At 44.9% G+C, this 15247-nt stretch overlaps 1 protein-coding gene across 8 annotated transcripts in view; it reads right to left on the reverse strand.

Annotated features, from left to right (window-relative positions):
* KANSL3 (KAT8 regulatory NSL complex subunit 3) overlaps positions 1-14970 on the reverse strand; it is a 44274-nt gene extending 29304 nt beyond the window's left edge. For 5 of the 8 annotated variants that reach the window (XR_001918768.1, XM_018054857.1, XM_018054853.1 and 2 more), the window contains exons 1-4: positions 14875-14970; positions 13599-13863; positions 8607-8777; positions 133-223 (exon numbers count right to left, since the gene is read on the reverse strand). Coding sequence is in view for 7 of the 8 variants with exons in the window: in XM_018054857.1 (XP_017910346.1) it covers positions 133-223; positions 8607-8777; positions 13599-13813 (477 nt within the window). In the remaining variant the exon portion in view is untranslated. Of the gene's footprint in view, positions 1-132; positions 224-8606; positions 8778-13598; positions 13864-14448; positions 14679-14874 lie in introns of those variants that run through there. The other 3 variants (XM_018054859.1, XM_018054855.1, XM_018054860.1) reach the window with 2 other exon arrangements.

Consider the following 15247-nt stretch of genomic DNA (forward strand, 5'->3'; position numbering starts at 1 on the left):
GGGAAAAGTCTGAGGATCACCTTGTTAGCAACTGGGGCTGGGGGATGGTGGGGGATAGCACCCAACAAGTGAGTCAGTCAGAGAGGCCTGAGCTAGCGAGGGTCCGCTGGGGGCAGATTTCTGGAGTCTTACCCCTTCATTGGCCAAGCGGGCAAGCCGGTCAGATTGCAGGGCTTTGAGGATCTTGTTGAATAGCTTGTTCTGGGCCAGGGTCCAGCCAGTCCTGTAAGAGACACTCTGAGGAATTAGAGGCAAACCCTGGGGACACTCCCCGCACCAGTACACTGCAAAGAAGATTATGTCATGATTTCTGTTCCCACTGTGAAACAGTGTAACTCCAAGTAGCTGAGTACCAAGCTAAAGCACAACACCCAGATTCTGGTCCCAGTCCTGGCAGCGAAGCACCTCAGCACGTCCTGGCAGCGAAGCATCTCAGCGCACCTCAGCACGTGTGTACACACACACACACACACACACACACACACACACACACACACACACACACACACACACACACACACACACACACACACACGTACGTCTTTGTGGGGCTTTGTTGCTCATTGTTTAGTTGCCCAGTCACGTCCACTCTGTAGCCCGTCAGGCTCCTCTGTCCATAGGGTTTTCCAGTTAAGAATACTGGAGTGGGTTGCCATTTCCTTCTCCAGGGGCTCTTCCCAACCCAGGGACTGAACCTGTGTCTCCTGCATTGGCAGACAGATTCTGCACTGCTGAGCCACCAGGAATTACGCCTCTGTGGTGCTAGCAGAGCTCAGTAATTACCCAGCAGCTAAAATAACCCATTAGTGAACAGAAGCAAGGCAGCACTGCACAGACGCATCTGAATTTCACAAGCTACTCAAAAAAGGTAGGGTGAGGAAGCACTCAGTGCACTAAAGCCTCACACTAAGACAAGAGGCCTACTTACACCAGTGTCAGGGACAAAAACACAGCAAAACCAAGCGCTGGTCTCCCACGCCTAAATAATCCACCCCTCACTAACCTTCCTTCTTTCTCCATGTTTTTTCTGTATATCCCGCAATTAACAAATTTACTTTGTAAAATGTTTCAATAGGTTATGTATTTCTCATTCACCTTTAATCGGAGGATAACTGCTTTACATTGTGCCCGTTTCTGCCATACAACTGTCCCATATAAGTCAGCTCTGTGCATCCAGTCTATGACCCTGGTTGACACACTTTGACCTTGCTTATGGGAGGCTTTATGGCTCTTCCTCCAACTCAGCTATAAATTCCCTGCTATTAGAAAACTACCCTATTGCTCGTCCCAACCTCATGAAAGGCCGCACAGCAGTGTGGAGCTGACTAAAGCTTTACCCTCTCCACCCGACTCCTGACAACCTTAATTACTCTGAGACTCCGACTCTGGCCAGTAATCTTCCTACAGATACCAAGAAAAAGGTAACAGAAGATGCCCAATTTATTTCAGTATTTGTTTACCAGCTCTCCCTGCCATAAAAATAAACTGGTGATTAAATCTCATTTTAAAAACTTAGGTGGATGCCAGACCCAAATGAGAGCCTGGAATGACATCAAGGTAGCACTCCACATCAGTTGGGATAAAGTGAGTAGGACTGTGACAACTGCGAGCCAAGCCCATTTAAGTCAGCTGAGAGTCAAAGTCCTCGCCATGGGCTGTGTGGACCCCTGGCTCTCCAACCTCACCCTCCATGGTAGCCCCCAGCTTACTATGCTGCCCTGCATCGCCCCTTCCCTTATCTCCCATACAGCCTGCCTGCTCCCGCCACACAGACTGGGCCCTAAGCACCCGCTCCCTCTGCCTGAAACGATGGCGCCCTCTCCAACCGCCAGGTTCTTGCTCAGATGTCGCCTTCTACTGAGGGTTCCCCGACACACCCCTGCTTAGAACTGCCAACACAAAGACTCTCACCTCGGGACTCCCTAGCCCCCCTCACCTCCCATCCATTTCATTTACATCTGGTTTGCCTCCCTCTGCTAGGATGGAAAGGCCAAGACAGCAAAGATTTGTCTGTTTTAAAAGTATGTGACACAGAGCAGGGACTTCAACCATCTGCTGGATAAGGACATGGAGGAGCTGTGCACACACTACATTCTGAACCCGGTGGACAGCGGAGGACAAATTCAAACCCTCGCACTCCCTACCACAGCAGGTGCTCAGGTCCTGAGGAGCAGCACAACAGACACATCCTGGGGGGCAACTGTAAACAGAGCCCTTCGCCAGATCAGGGTGCCTGGACCACAAGGACATTGCTTCCAACCTCAAGCATCATCTCACTGTCCTTGAAATGAGTAAATACCCTCCAGAAAGGAGGAAAGTAACAGTCCAACTTCCTTTCCTTCTGTAAAATACAATCTCCACCTACCACGTTACAGCTCTAGTTTTACACCTTACCACGGTCACAAAGTCCAGGGAAACACTAGCTATGAGTCGGGAGCTGGCTGTGTACCTTTAGTCTCCTTGACTGCAGAAGAGATGGGCAAGATGATCTATAAAACTCAGGCTAGCTACAATTACTGATGGGAGCAAAAGTTCTATGACAGCAGCCCAAGTCCACGGTCACAGAACCTTTTCTTTAGAAGTGCCCTCTGTCTTTAGTAGCTTTTGTTGCCACAGCTAATGCCCGTCTCAACCTCCAAAGCCGCTCATCCTTTTATAAACCTCTTGTGGGGTTCCAGCAGCCATCTCAGGTTTCTTGACATTTTCTTATCTTCCCACAGCTCTCCTGGCTTAATTTCTGCTACTGCATCAGGATCTAGTCAGTTTTTGTTGTGGTTTGATATTCAGAGAGACTTTGGACTTGGAAGATGGGGGAGTAGAAGCTTTAACTCAAGGTTGGGGCTCAAGATATCTCGGGACAAGGCAGGCTTGTGTGAACTAGCATTACCAGTCCACTGGTTCATAATCTTACCTTCCTTTACATTATTTAAAGTATTACACACCAACATGAGTAGCACTTCTCTTACGTATAGTGATTCTTTGGTGGGCTTGGGTTTTGGTGGTGGTGGGAGGAGACAAAGGATGTCCACAAGTAGTTATAAAAAGCTCTCTGGAGATACATGGATATTTCCCTATTAATAAACTTCCTTGCTTTTAATGGCTGGTTCCACCCTACTGGTGGGCACTGAGGTTCTGTCCCTTTTATTACTATTATAAACAGTCACAGTGACAACCCCACCTCTCCCAAAACACTCATATACATATCTCTCTGCATCTTCACATGGTCATGCAAATCTCTGCAGGATAAATCTCTTGAAGTGGAAATGAAAGATCTGTGTTAAATTTTAGAATTTCCAGTTCTGTGTGAATAATATGCATAAAGAACCTGTAAAATCTTGAAAGCAGTATTACACTGCAGCCTTAATCCCAGCCCCTGGAGGTGCACATGGCAACCCACTCCAGTATTCTTGCCTGGAAAATCCCATGGACATAGCAGCCTGGCAGGCTACAGTCCATGGGGTCGCAAAGAGTCAGACAAGACAGAGCGACTAAGCGCTTAACCCCAGCGATAATGCTCAGTGATAATCAAACAGGTTAAACAACGAATACAATTTCCGTATGTTCAAGGATCTCTTCAGCTTTCTCAAAGCCTATCAATCAGGTTGCAAACCCTAATCCCAAGGAAAGAGAATGAGGTGTATATAATTTCTACTTATGAGGTACCGACAGCATTTCCAAAATTATCTTGTTCTTTATCATACAACAGGATGTTTTCTCTATTTGTTTTTCTTACCCTGTATTTATTCTGAAACCCAAAATGATGGGAGCAAGGAAAATGATGTGAACAAAATGGGAGGGGGACTAGAAAGCTATTTAGAAATTACTACCATACACCACTGACAGCTGAAATTAAACTGAAAAACCAGAGTCTAAAACCCCCAGAAAAAGTTCTTAGGATTCTTGCTGGATATATAACAAAGTGATTCCAAGAACTGAAACATATTCTCTGTATTTTGTGTGCTTCATGGGAGGCTAGAAAATTAAACGGGCAGAAAAAAATGATCTAACCGAAGATTAAGAGTATTCAAAAGATATAATTAAGGAAAAATTTAAAAACAGGAGACAGAATTTTAGATACAAGTCTAAACAGTCAAACAGCTGATGGGAACTGTGGTGAGTCAATACACTCCCCCATCTAAACCTATTCAATTTTCATGGGTATAAAAATGTCTTCTCTCCATTGCTTAGATGAGATCAGACAATTTTATGTTCTCCACACTCCCACTGAAACCGAATGACATTCTGACTGCTGGCTTCTCTTATTCAAAGCAGCCAAGAAGTCACATCAGTCCTAGACGAGCCTGATATTTTCAAAGATAATTCTTTCTCTGACACTAATTCAATATTAAAATGTCTAAAGGGTTTTTTTTCTCTTTAACCAGAAGTCAAGCAGAGAGAAACAAAGAACATCAGAGGGAAGAAAAAGGTCACACTTACTTTTTCAGATCATAAAATTCTTTGCTTAAACACCAGGAGAAAGGAAGAGAAATGACAGGGAAAGAGGGAGGGAAAATAAACAACTCAAAGGTCTTGAATCGAAATTTCAAACATCTGTCTGAGATTAACACACAGATATTATACGTACAATACTGAGAGATACAGTTAGAGCAAATTCAGAGAATATTTTTTAATTGAATTCAGAAGTTCTGATTTCTAAGATAGACAATCTGCTGTAGGACACTAGACGCTTTTACTGAAATGCTGGCAATGTCCTCGAATCCATTTGAGCAAGGCCCTGAAGTGCCATAAGTCAGGAGTATTTTGTTACATGTCTTTGAACAGCTGTGCATCTAATTAAATTTGGTATCTGACAAACATCTGGGGAAAAAAGCTGGTCCAACTTCTTTGGGAAACATTACCATACCTGCAAATATATATCATTTTCAAAAGTTCACCAAGTCACACGATTTTGGCATGCAGACACAAATCTAGACCAGGAGTCAGCAAACTTTTTCTATAAATGGACTGGATACTAAATATTTTAGAGTTTCCATCACAACTATTTCACTCCACAATTGTAGTGCAAAAGCAGCCACAGACAATACCTAAATGAGTGGGCATGACTGTGTTCCAATAACACTGTGTTTACGTACCCTGAATTTCGAATTTCTTGTGTCTTCTTGTGATTTTTTTTCAACCACTCAAAAATGTAAAATCCATTCTTAGCTCATGGGTCATAGAAAAACAAGCAATGGGCCGGATTTAGCGCACAGGCCATAGTTTGCCAACCCCTGATCTAGACAATCAAATCAAGAAGAGAGTGATATTTAAAATCATGTTTCATGGAATATGAGGCATTACTAGAGAAACCCAGAGTCAGCTGGGGCGGGGGATGCATTTTCTAAATACAGCAAGTTATCTGGGGACTTCCCTGGTGGCCCAGTAGTTAGGACTGCATGCTCCCAGCACAGGGGGCATGAGCTTGGTCCCTGGTTAGGGAACTAAGATCCTGATGCTGCGTGGCTCAGACAAAAAAAAAAAGAAGAAGCGATCTGAAGCTATCTGCTACTGAAATAATTCAGGAGGGCAAAATGGGGCACTAAAAAAGAAAAGTAAGTTTCTGACTCCCTGATAGATCAGTCATCTCTCTGAGGAAAAATACATTTCTAGGGAGCTGTCCTATATGAGTTCTTGATGTAGCAAACTGTAATTTTACATGATTTTATACATGGAAGAAAAGAAGCAGCAATTTAACAATAAAATCAAGAATGGCAACAGATGATTATAATCAGAGCAGAGAGAACTAACTACAACCTCCAAACAGGCTACAGATCCAGAATTTGGGGACGCGGTCATAAAAATGGTGACCTCTGAGACTGAAGCCAGTAAGTATCATCAAATAATGAAATTAGCTGTGTGCAATAATGACGTACCTGAAGATGTAAGCCTGTTGCTAATGAGAGAAGGACGCCTCCAAAATCTCATCAGACACTAAAAAACAAATAATCTGAGATAAACTGAGCGCTAATTAATCATATCAATCTGTGGCAATGGCATAGCACAGGTATGGAGGGCCACATGGAGAAAGAGGAGCAAAGAGTAGAGCCTGTCAGTGTTCCCTGCAGGACTGGGCAGGTGGAGGTGTGCCTTGGCCTCTCTGCCATCCAGCCACCGTGTTGGAGGAGGGCACCCCCTGTGCAGATGGTCTGCTAGCCACCCACTTCTGGAAGAGAACAGCGTCCCAAACTCTCCTACTGAGCATCAAGGCTCGGGGCCAGGCTGCCCCAATATCTCGTCTGCCCTGCAGCTGCATCTCTCCTTATAAATTAAGAAACTTGCATTCATGCGCATTATTAAGCCTCTGATGACTGTGGTAAGCATGACGAGTGCACCCAAAACCCTCTGTCCAAGACCAAGGGGGAACTGATAGAAAAACTCATGCACTTCTTCTATGCGCTTTCTGAAACTGCAGACTGAGGACAAGGCAACGAATAACACAATGGGGACACATATCTGCGAGAAGTCACCCGGTCCAGCCATCACTGGCCTCTTTCCACTGCCCTTAAAGGAAAGGTACAGCCGCCGACAACACTGGGCTCCAGGGTCAGACTGTGTGCTCTGAACAAACCCCTGCTCCACGACTTCCTAAGCTTTCTTCGACTTCCGAGTTTAGCTTCTCCATTTTTAAAATAGAGACAAAGACGGGGCACGCCCAGGAGAGTTGTGAGGCTTAAAAGCGACAGTGCGTGGGAAGCTCTTGGCACAAAGCCTGGCACCCAGAACGCACTCGACAAACGGGAGTTCGTTTTTGTTGCTACCACTGTCAGTATTTTCAGTGTTTACCTTTAACAAGGGTGATGAACAATTTTGCTGAACTCACTGACCCCAGCAATATTCTAGTAGTTGATCTTCATTCACAGCAATTTTCCTCTCTATCTGAAGCTCTGGAGAGCATTTCCCCTTCTTAGGGCACAAGACTAATTCCAATTCAAGACCCCAAAGAACTTCTCCACAAGATCTTCAACCAGGGTGCAGAACTGCTCCACCTTCACCAGCCACCACCTGATCACACAAGCACACCAGCTCGATCTCATTCCCTGCTTCCAACCACACGCATGAGCCATTCCAACGAGCCTCGAACTTTCCTGCCCTTCTTCCTACCAAATTACTTCTTTCTCCTCCGTTATCATTAAGTAAGAACCCTCCAACATTGTGGCAAGTTTACCACTTTCCAACTCCTGATGTAAAGACCTTCACATTCCCTTAGGAGATAAATACATATAGAGAGAGCCACGAGGGAAATGTAAATTAAAACCACAATGAGATGTCATTTCACACTCACTAGAATGGTCATAATAAGAAAAAGACAGATGAAAAACAAATGTTGGCAAAGATGTGGAGAAACGGGAACCCCCATACGCTGCCGGGGGGAATGCAAAATGATGCAGTCCTTTTGGAGACGAACCTGAAGATTCTGCACAAGTTTATCATATGACACAGCAATTCCACTCTTAGGTATATATTCAAGAGAAATGAGAATGTATGCCCACACAAAAACACGCAAATGAATATTCACAGTGATATTATTCATGTGCAGTAGCCAAAAAAGCATCAGCAACCAAATATCCATCGACAGATCAATGGATAAACAAAATGTGGCACTTCCGTATTGTGGAATATTATTCAGCATTAAAAAGGAATGGACTACTGACACACGCTTCAGCATGGATGAACCCTGAAGACATTATGCTGTGTGAAAGAATCCAGTCACAGAAGACCATGTTCTGGATGAGTCTATGAAATGTTTCGAGAAGGTAAATTTAGAGAGACAGAAAGTAGACTGGTTGCCAGGGGTTGGAGGGGTTGGCAGGAGATGGGAAGTGACCATTAATGAGTAAGGAGTTCCTTTTGAGGGTAAGGAAAACGTTCTCCAAATTGATTGCAGTGATGAATATACTAAAAATCACTGGTTGTACGTATTATGTAAGTGAATTGTATGCTATGTAAATTTTACTTTCATAAAGTTTTATGCAACAAATAAAGATAAATAAATGTTCCAAATAAACAACAACGAATGACCTAAAGAGCAATGCTGAGTCCCCAGGGTCAGTAGGATATGAGAGAGCAAAACTAGCCAGCAAACTCATGAAAACAGGCTGAGGTGCTCCCCCAAAACCACAGACTACAAATCTGTCTTTAAAAGTCACTCAAGCCAAACATCTATTAGCCTTTCATACGACTCCAAAACATTTTCACTGCCCTAGTTATAGACACTACAAGCACAGTATCATACAAACGGACATTTAATTTTTTTGGTAGTCTGGCTAACTCCCGTATCACAACGTGTACTATATACGCTACAGAGCAAGTCACACCTATCAAACTGGACTCATTTATGCATTCAGTTAACGCTTACTACTTGCCTACTACGTGCCAGGCAATGTCCGAGGTGTCAGGGATGCAAAGATGGCTGAGACACAAGCTCTCCTCCCAGGGAGCCCACTGCAGAATGAGCTGAGACTTACAAAGACAGGAGAGCATTCTGACTCCTATGGCTGCAAATGAAATAAACTCCTAAAAATATGCTTCAATGACAACGATCTAAGATATTCACAGCGCACTGACCAGGAACCCTGTGGTGCCCAGGCCTCTCAGAAGCAACCTACCTGTTGACATGCTCCTCCCAGTCCTCTGGAGGGGGAGGGGCATCCGCATCGGTCCTGGCGAAGATGACGTGCCGTTCACACTCATTCATCACACTGCGTGCCTTCTGATTGTCATAGAGCGGCACAGGGGTGGATACGACTGTCTCCACATCTATTGGGACATCTGATTCACTGTGAAAGTGAAAACATAGGATCAGCCACATATATTTCACACAAAATAAGTATTTAATGATTGTTCCATTGCCAAAAATGTCTCTTTACTATAATCAGCTTTTTATGTATTTTTTGTGGCTGTACCATGCAGCTTGTGGGATCTTAACTCCCTGACCAGGGATAGAACTTGTGGCCCCTGCACTGGGTGGGCAGAGTCTTAACCACTGCACTGCCTGGTAGGTCCTTAATCAGCTTTAAAGTATACATAAGCACACTATGTCCACAGAAAATTATGATCCAAAGTTGCCTTTCCCACACGTATCTAGATCTCTGTGACATGCTGGTATATGAAGGGGAAACACAAAGTTGTTTTAAATGAGCTTATGTAAAACTGACAAAGAGCTATTTTTTAAAAAGACAAGTATATTCCATAAGCATACAGTTGATTGCCTAAAGGTGCTTTTCAATACCGTAGCTATAAGCCATATGCAAATGTTTAACTTAATAGCAACTAAATAAAATAAAAAATTCATTTCCTCAGTCACACAAGCCATATTTCAAGAGCTCAACAGACATGTCTGCCTCAGTTCAGTTCAGGTGCTAAGCCGTGTCCGACTCTTTGCGAACCCATGGACTGTAGCACCAGGCCTCGCTGTCCATCACCAACTCCTAGAGTTGACTCAAACTCATGTCCACTGAGTTGGTGATGCCATCCAACCATCTCATTCTCTGTCATCCTCTTCTCCTCTGCCTTCAATCTTTCCCAGCATGAGGGTCTTTTCAAACGAGTCAGTTCTTTGCATCAGATGGCCAAAGTAATGGAGCTTCAGCTTCAGTATCAGATCCTCCAAAGAATATTCAGGACTGATTTCCTTTAGGATTGACTAGTTGGATCTTCGTGCAGTCCAAGGGACTCTGAAGAGCTTTCTCCAACACCACAGTCCAAAAGCATCAATTTTTCGGTGCTCAGCTTTCTTTATAGTCCAACTTTCACATCCATACATGACTACTGGAAAAACCGTAACTTTAATTAGACAGACCTTTGTTGGCAAAGTATAGTCTCTGCTTTTCAATACATTGTCTAGGTTGGTCATAACTTTTCTTCCAGGGAGCAAGCATCTTTTAATTTCATGCCTACAGTCACCATGATCTGCAGTGACTTTGGAGACCAAGAAAATAAAGTCTCTCACTGTTTCCATTGTTTCCCCATCTACTGGCCATGAAGTGATGGGACCAGATACCATGATCTTAGTTTTCTGAATGTTGAATTTTAAGCCAACATTTTCACTCTCCTCTTTCACTTTCATCAAGAGGTTCTTTAGTTTTTCTTCGCTTTCTGCCAGAAGGGTGGTGTCATCTGCATATTTGAGGTTATTGATATTTCTCCTGGCAGTCGATTCCAGCTTGTGCTTCATCCAGCCCTGGAACTTTGCATGATGTACTCTGCACATAAGTTAAATAAGTAGGATGACAACATACAGCCTTGACGTACTCCTTTCCTGATTTGGAACCAGTCTATTGTTCCATGTCCGGTTCTAACTGTTGCTTCTTGACCTGCATACAGGTTTCTCAGGAGGCAGATCAGGTGGTCTGGTATTCCCATCTCTTGAAGAATTTTCCAGTTTGTTGTAATCCACACAGTCAAAGGCTCTGGCATAGTCAATAAAGCAGCAGCAGATGTTTCTCTGGAACTCTCTTGCTTTTTCGATGATCCAACGGATGCTTGCAATTTGATCTCTGGTTCCTCTGTCTTTTCTGAATCCAGCTTGAACATCTGGAAGTCCACAGTTCATGTACTGTTGAAGCCTGGCTTGGAGAATTTTGAGCATTACTTTGCTAGCATATGAGATGAGTGCAATTGTGCGGTAGTTTGAGCATTCTTTGGCATTGCCTTTCTTTGGGATTGGAATGAGAACTGACCTTTTCCAGTCCTGTGGCCACTGCTGAGTTTTCCAAATTTGCTGGCACACTGAGTGAAGCACTTTCAAAGCATCATCTTTTAGGATTTGAAATAGCTCCACTGGAATTCCATCACCTCCACTAGCTTTGTTCATAGTGATGCTTCCTAAGGCCCACTTGACTTCACATTCCAGGATGTCTGGCTCTAGGTGGGTAATCACACCATCGTGATTATCTGGGTCATGAAGATCTTTTTTGTACAGTTCTGCTGTGTATTCTTGCCACCTCTTCTTGATATCTTCTGCTTCTGTTAGGTCCATACCATTTCTGTCGTTTATTGTGCCCATCTTTGCATGAAATGTTCCCTTGGTATTTCTAATTTTCTTGAAGAGATTTCTAGTCTTTTCCCATTCTATTGTTTTCCTCTATTTCTTTGCATTGATCACTGAGGAAGGCTTTCTTATCTCCTCTTGCTATTCTTTGGAACTCTGCATTCAAATGGGTATATCTTTCCTTTTCTCCTTTGCCTTCCGATTCTCTTCTTTTCACAGCTATTTGTAAGGCCTCCTCAGATAACCATTTTGCCTTTTTGCATTTCTTTTTCTCTCCAAGAAAAAAAAAAGAGATGTCTGCCTAAGGCTACCATATTCGAAGAAGCAGGTACAGAACATTTCTGTTACCACAGAGAGTCTGTCAGGCAATGTTGGTCTAAAGTTCTAAATTATTCATACAAATTTTCCTTTCCTTACCAAGTCAACTGATAGCTAATGATATGCTGTAAAAGCCCATGACTGTCTAAGACAGATTGCTAGGAATGCAGACAGACACCTTAGCTTACTCACTCTGTAAGGAGCCCACAACAGAAACAAACACAAGTGGATATCTGAAAGGTCTTTCGTATTTTAAAACATTAATGAAAAAAATAAATAAAATGTTAATGAAATCCTAGTGCTGGGTTTTTCAGTTCAATAACTCTGTCAGCCAAAATATGATGTCAATCACACTGGTCTACTGGCTATCCAGCAAATGGCACTTTAACTTTTTGACCTCAATGATGCTACTGTATACACTCCCAATGGCTAGAATAATTACACCATTATAAAATGAAGCGAAATAATGTGCAGCTGGATTTGGTGGTGGGTGAAAGAGCTGACTATCTTTTGTGGACCAGACTTTGGGCAAGGTACTTAGACTTGGATGCCTGAAAAAGAAGTCCTGATGTCACAATTCCAATCCTATCTTCCCAGGGTCCCTCCCAACTAATGGCACTACTGAGCCAGAAACATGAGTCATCCTCCTTTCCTTTCCCCTTAATCCTGGCCACTGTTGCCAACTTACCACAGCAGGTCATGTTGGATCTACCCAAGAAATACACCTCAAGGCCATCCCTTTTTCCCCACTTGTAATATGCCTGTCCCATCAAGGCTCATGATCTCTGACCCTGACCACTCTGCAATGGTGTCCTAGCCAGGTCTTATCTATTCCACTTCAGCACTATCATCTATTAAACAAAAATTCAAAGTGATCTTTTTAAATATAAATTTAATCTCTAGCTTAAAATCCTTCAATGACTTCTTACCAACTCTGAGAATCAAATTCCTACATGAGGTAGCCCCTGCCAGCTTCTCCCCTAGCTCCCACTTACACTCCCATTGCAACCACCTTCCAGATCCAGTGGCCTAAAAAGAGCTCCTAAAATACGCCAAACTCCCACATATAGGGCTCATATATGGAGCCAGTCTATAAGAGGAAGTAATTTTCTGAGTGCTGAAAAGACCAAGTCCACAAAATCTCACTTTAAGAAAATAATCATGAGATTTAAATACAGGAGTTTCAATGTTTGCAAGAAGCTATTACATAACTAAGAGAGAGACTTGCAATTCTATTTAAAAGAGCTCTTCAATGATGCCCTTGATCAGAAGCATCAGGATTATGCTCAATTATTCTCTAAAATCACAGATCCTGTGACCTGTACATCCAAAATAGGCCAACAAAATGAGGCTCTCGCAGGGAAATGAAATAAAAACCACTATTCTACATGTGTTACACACACATGTCATGGCACTTATAGCTCATTAAGGCTCACTGGTGGATCTAAAGAAGCAAAGCACAAGATCTCTGTTTTCCAGCAAACCTAAAACCTGTGCTCGAGATTAAACATCAGGTCAGATTGAGACAAACAAAAACAAACTCCTCCCCCAAAAAGTTTATAAAATTATTAAGGGCATGATTTTATCATCAAAATAGAATATATCACTAAATCTTGAAATACCTTGTGTTCCAAGGTAATCAGAATGCCTTAAAGCTCCAAAGAATTGCTAAACAAGTTTGCACAGACCAAATGTAACTGTATCACATATTACATGGTAAGTTTATGAAAAAATTCCCGACCCTATTATGCAGGTGAGCTGAAAAGATAACCAGATCTCAGAAGGATTAAGATCAACCCATGGTGACAGTTCCATAACAAGTTAAGAGGGAAAGAAAAGTTGTGGGCATGTGCTCCTAAGCTTTGCAGGTGAATGAAGAAAAAACAAACCAAATTACCATGAAAAGGTTATTCGCCAGTGTTGGAGCCAGAACACTGGGCTATTTTAGGAATGAGTCTAATCCTATGCGACAATTTTTAAAAGTCAACTCTTCCATCTTTTTCTTCCGTTTAAATCATCATCTTCAATTCCTCTTTCCACACAAGTCCTCTTATCCTAAATGTAATCAGCTGTTTGCTTTCCTTTGAACATCCTGCCTTCCTAACTCATTAGATGTCTTGAATCCAGATGTTCACCAAGAGGCCTGACATCCTCAGGATGGTTAACAAGGATGCTAAATTAAACATCCCACCCCATCCCTAATCTCCCACAATAAAATACACTCTAATCCCCAACTGATTACTGCCCAGTTAGGGTGACCGCAGCCCATAGGAGAGAAGGCCAAACTCACATGGTACTTTCATGCTGCCTCCGAGGAGTAACAAAGAGCATGCGGGTGGGCCGGGCACTACTGGCATCGGGGTGGGCACTCCACGGCTTAGCATAGCTGTGATCCAGAAACACCAGGTCCAGTTCCCGCTCATGCACCGAGAGCTGGAAGAGCAAAGAGGTGCCCATGCGCCGCGCTGAAGTCTGGAAGTCCCTCTCCCCACCGCGGTGGGCCATGTCAGAAGAGGGGCAGCAGGTCAGAGAATGGTTATCTGCATGCTAGTCACCTGCGGTGAAAAGTTTCAGTTCAAGTCAATTCAAATGCTCTGAATTTCTTCCAACCTAGAACATCTTAATAGGCTTCTTATTTTAGTGACTTTCTACCATTAGCAGTTGCGTATTATATAATTACACAATATCTGTCACACTGCAGACCCTTGCCCGCGTCGGGAGGGTTCCTGAGATCCCACTCCACCACCCAAAATGGCTATGGCGCCCCCTCCATCCTCAGTCTCTACAATTCAGTCCATTGGGAAGCTGGAGGACTGCCTCACGTGGACAGATACTAGACTTGCTTGGCCAGCGCCACAGTTTCCCAGGTGGCAAACGAGGAATCACAAACAGTACTAATTCCACAGCTAAGGGTCTCGACGGCTGCGAACCATTCTCACTGAGCCGTCTCCGGCCGGAGCGTGAGCATTGCTGAAACACTTGGCAACGTGGGCCTCGGGGAAGCCCTGACCTCTCTCCTTTGTGTTAAACAAGTTTTGTAACTACTTCATAATGCTCTGGAGTTTTAAAAATCTACAGATGAGCGGTCCTTCCCAAAGCCTGTAACAAAATGCTACGCCGGGAAGGCCCCTCTCCCTCACCCAAGGCCCGGGTGGTCCCCGGGGAACCGCCCTCTACCGCAGGTACCCTCGGGGGTCCCGCCCCCGAGCCTCAAAACCGCTCCAGCAGGCAGGCAGGGCTCATAATTCGCACTTCACAGACGCAGGCGCCGGCTCAAGGGGATGGAGTGACTTGGCCAAGGTCACAGAGAGTTCGCGACAAGAAGGAGCCGCCTCGCACCCGCCTCCCGCCCGCCCCGGCCAGGCTGAGCGCCCGCGTCACGGCGGCCCGAGCCCGCCCCCGGCCCTACACGATCGTCCGACCCAGATCGCCAGGACCCGGGCTCTAGCGCCCGGCCCCCGCATGCCCCGGGAGCCAGGAGATCCTAGCCGAGACCCCCCGCCCGCTCCGACCCGGACCACGACCCCTCAGGCCCGCCATCCCGGCCAGGGCCGACTCTCCCTCACCCGCAATCGTCCGGCCGCGCGCTCGGCCCGGGCCGGATCCCTGTGCGCGTGCGCGCTACCGCCTCCACGCCCCGGCGCCCAGGGCGCGGAGCAAAATGCGGAAGTGGATTCCAGCTGGGAAGGGAGGGGCGGTGAGCCGCAAAACCCGGAAACGATGCAGCTGCAAGGGAGCCCGTGCTGCTGCTGCTGCTGCTGCTGCTGCTGCTGCTGCTGCTGCTGCTCCTGCTGCTGCTGCTGCTGCTGCCGCTGCGTCGCTTCAGTCGTGCCCGACTCTGTGCGACCCCACAGACGGCAGCCCACCAGGCTCCCCCGTCCCTGGGATTCTCCAAGCAGGAACACTGGAGTGGGTTGCCATTTCCTTCTCCAATGCATG

This window comes from Capra hircus, chromosome 11 (genome assembly GCF_001704415.2).
Source record: "Capra hircus breed San Clemente chromosome 11, ASM170441v1, whole genome shotgun sequence".
NCBI classification, from domain to species: domain Eukaryota; kingdom Metazoa; phylum Chordata; class Mammalia; order Artiodactyla; family Bovidae; genus Capra; species Capra hircus.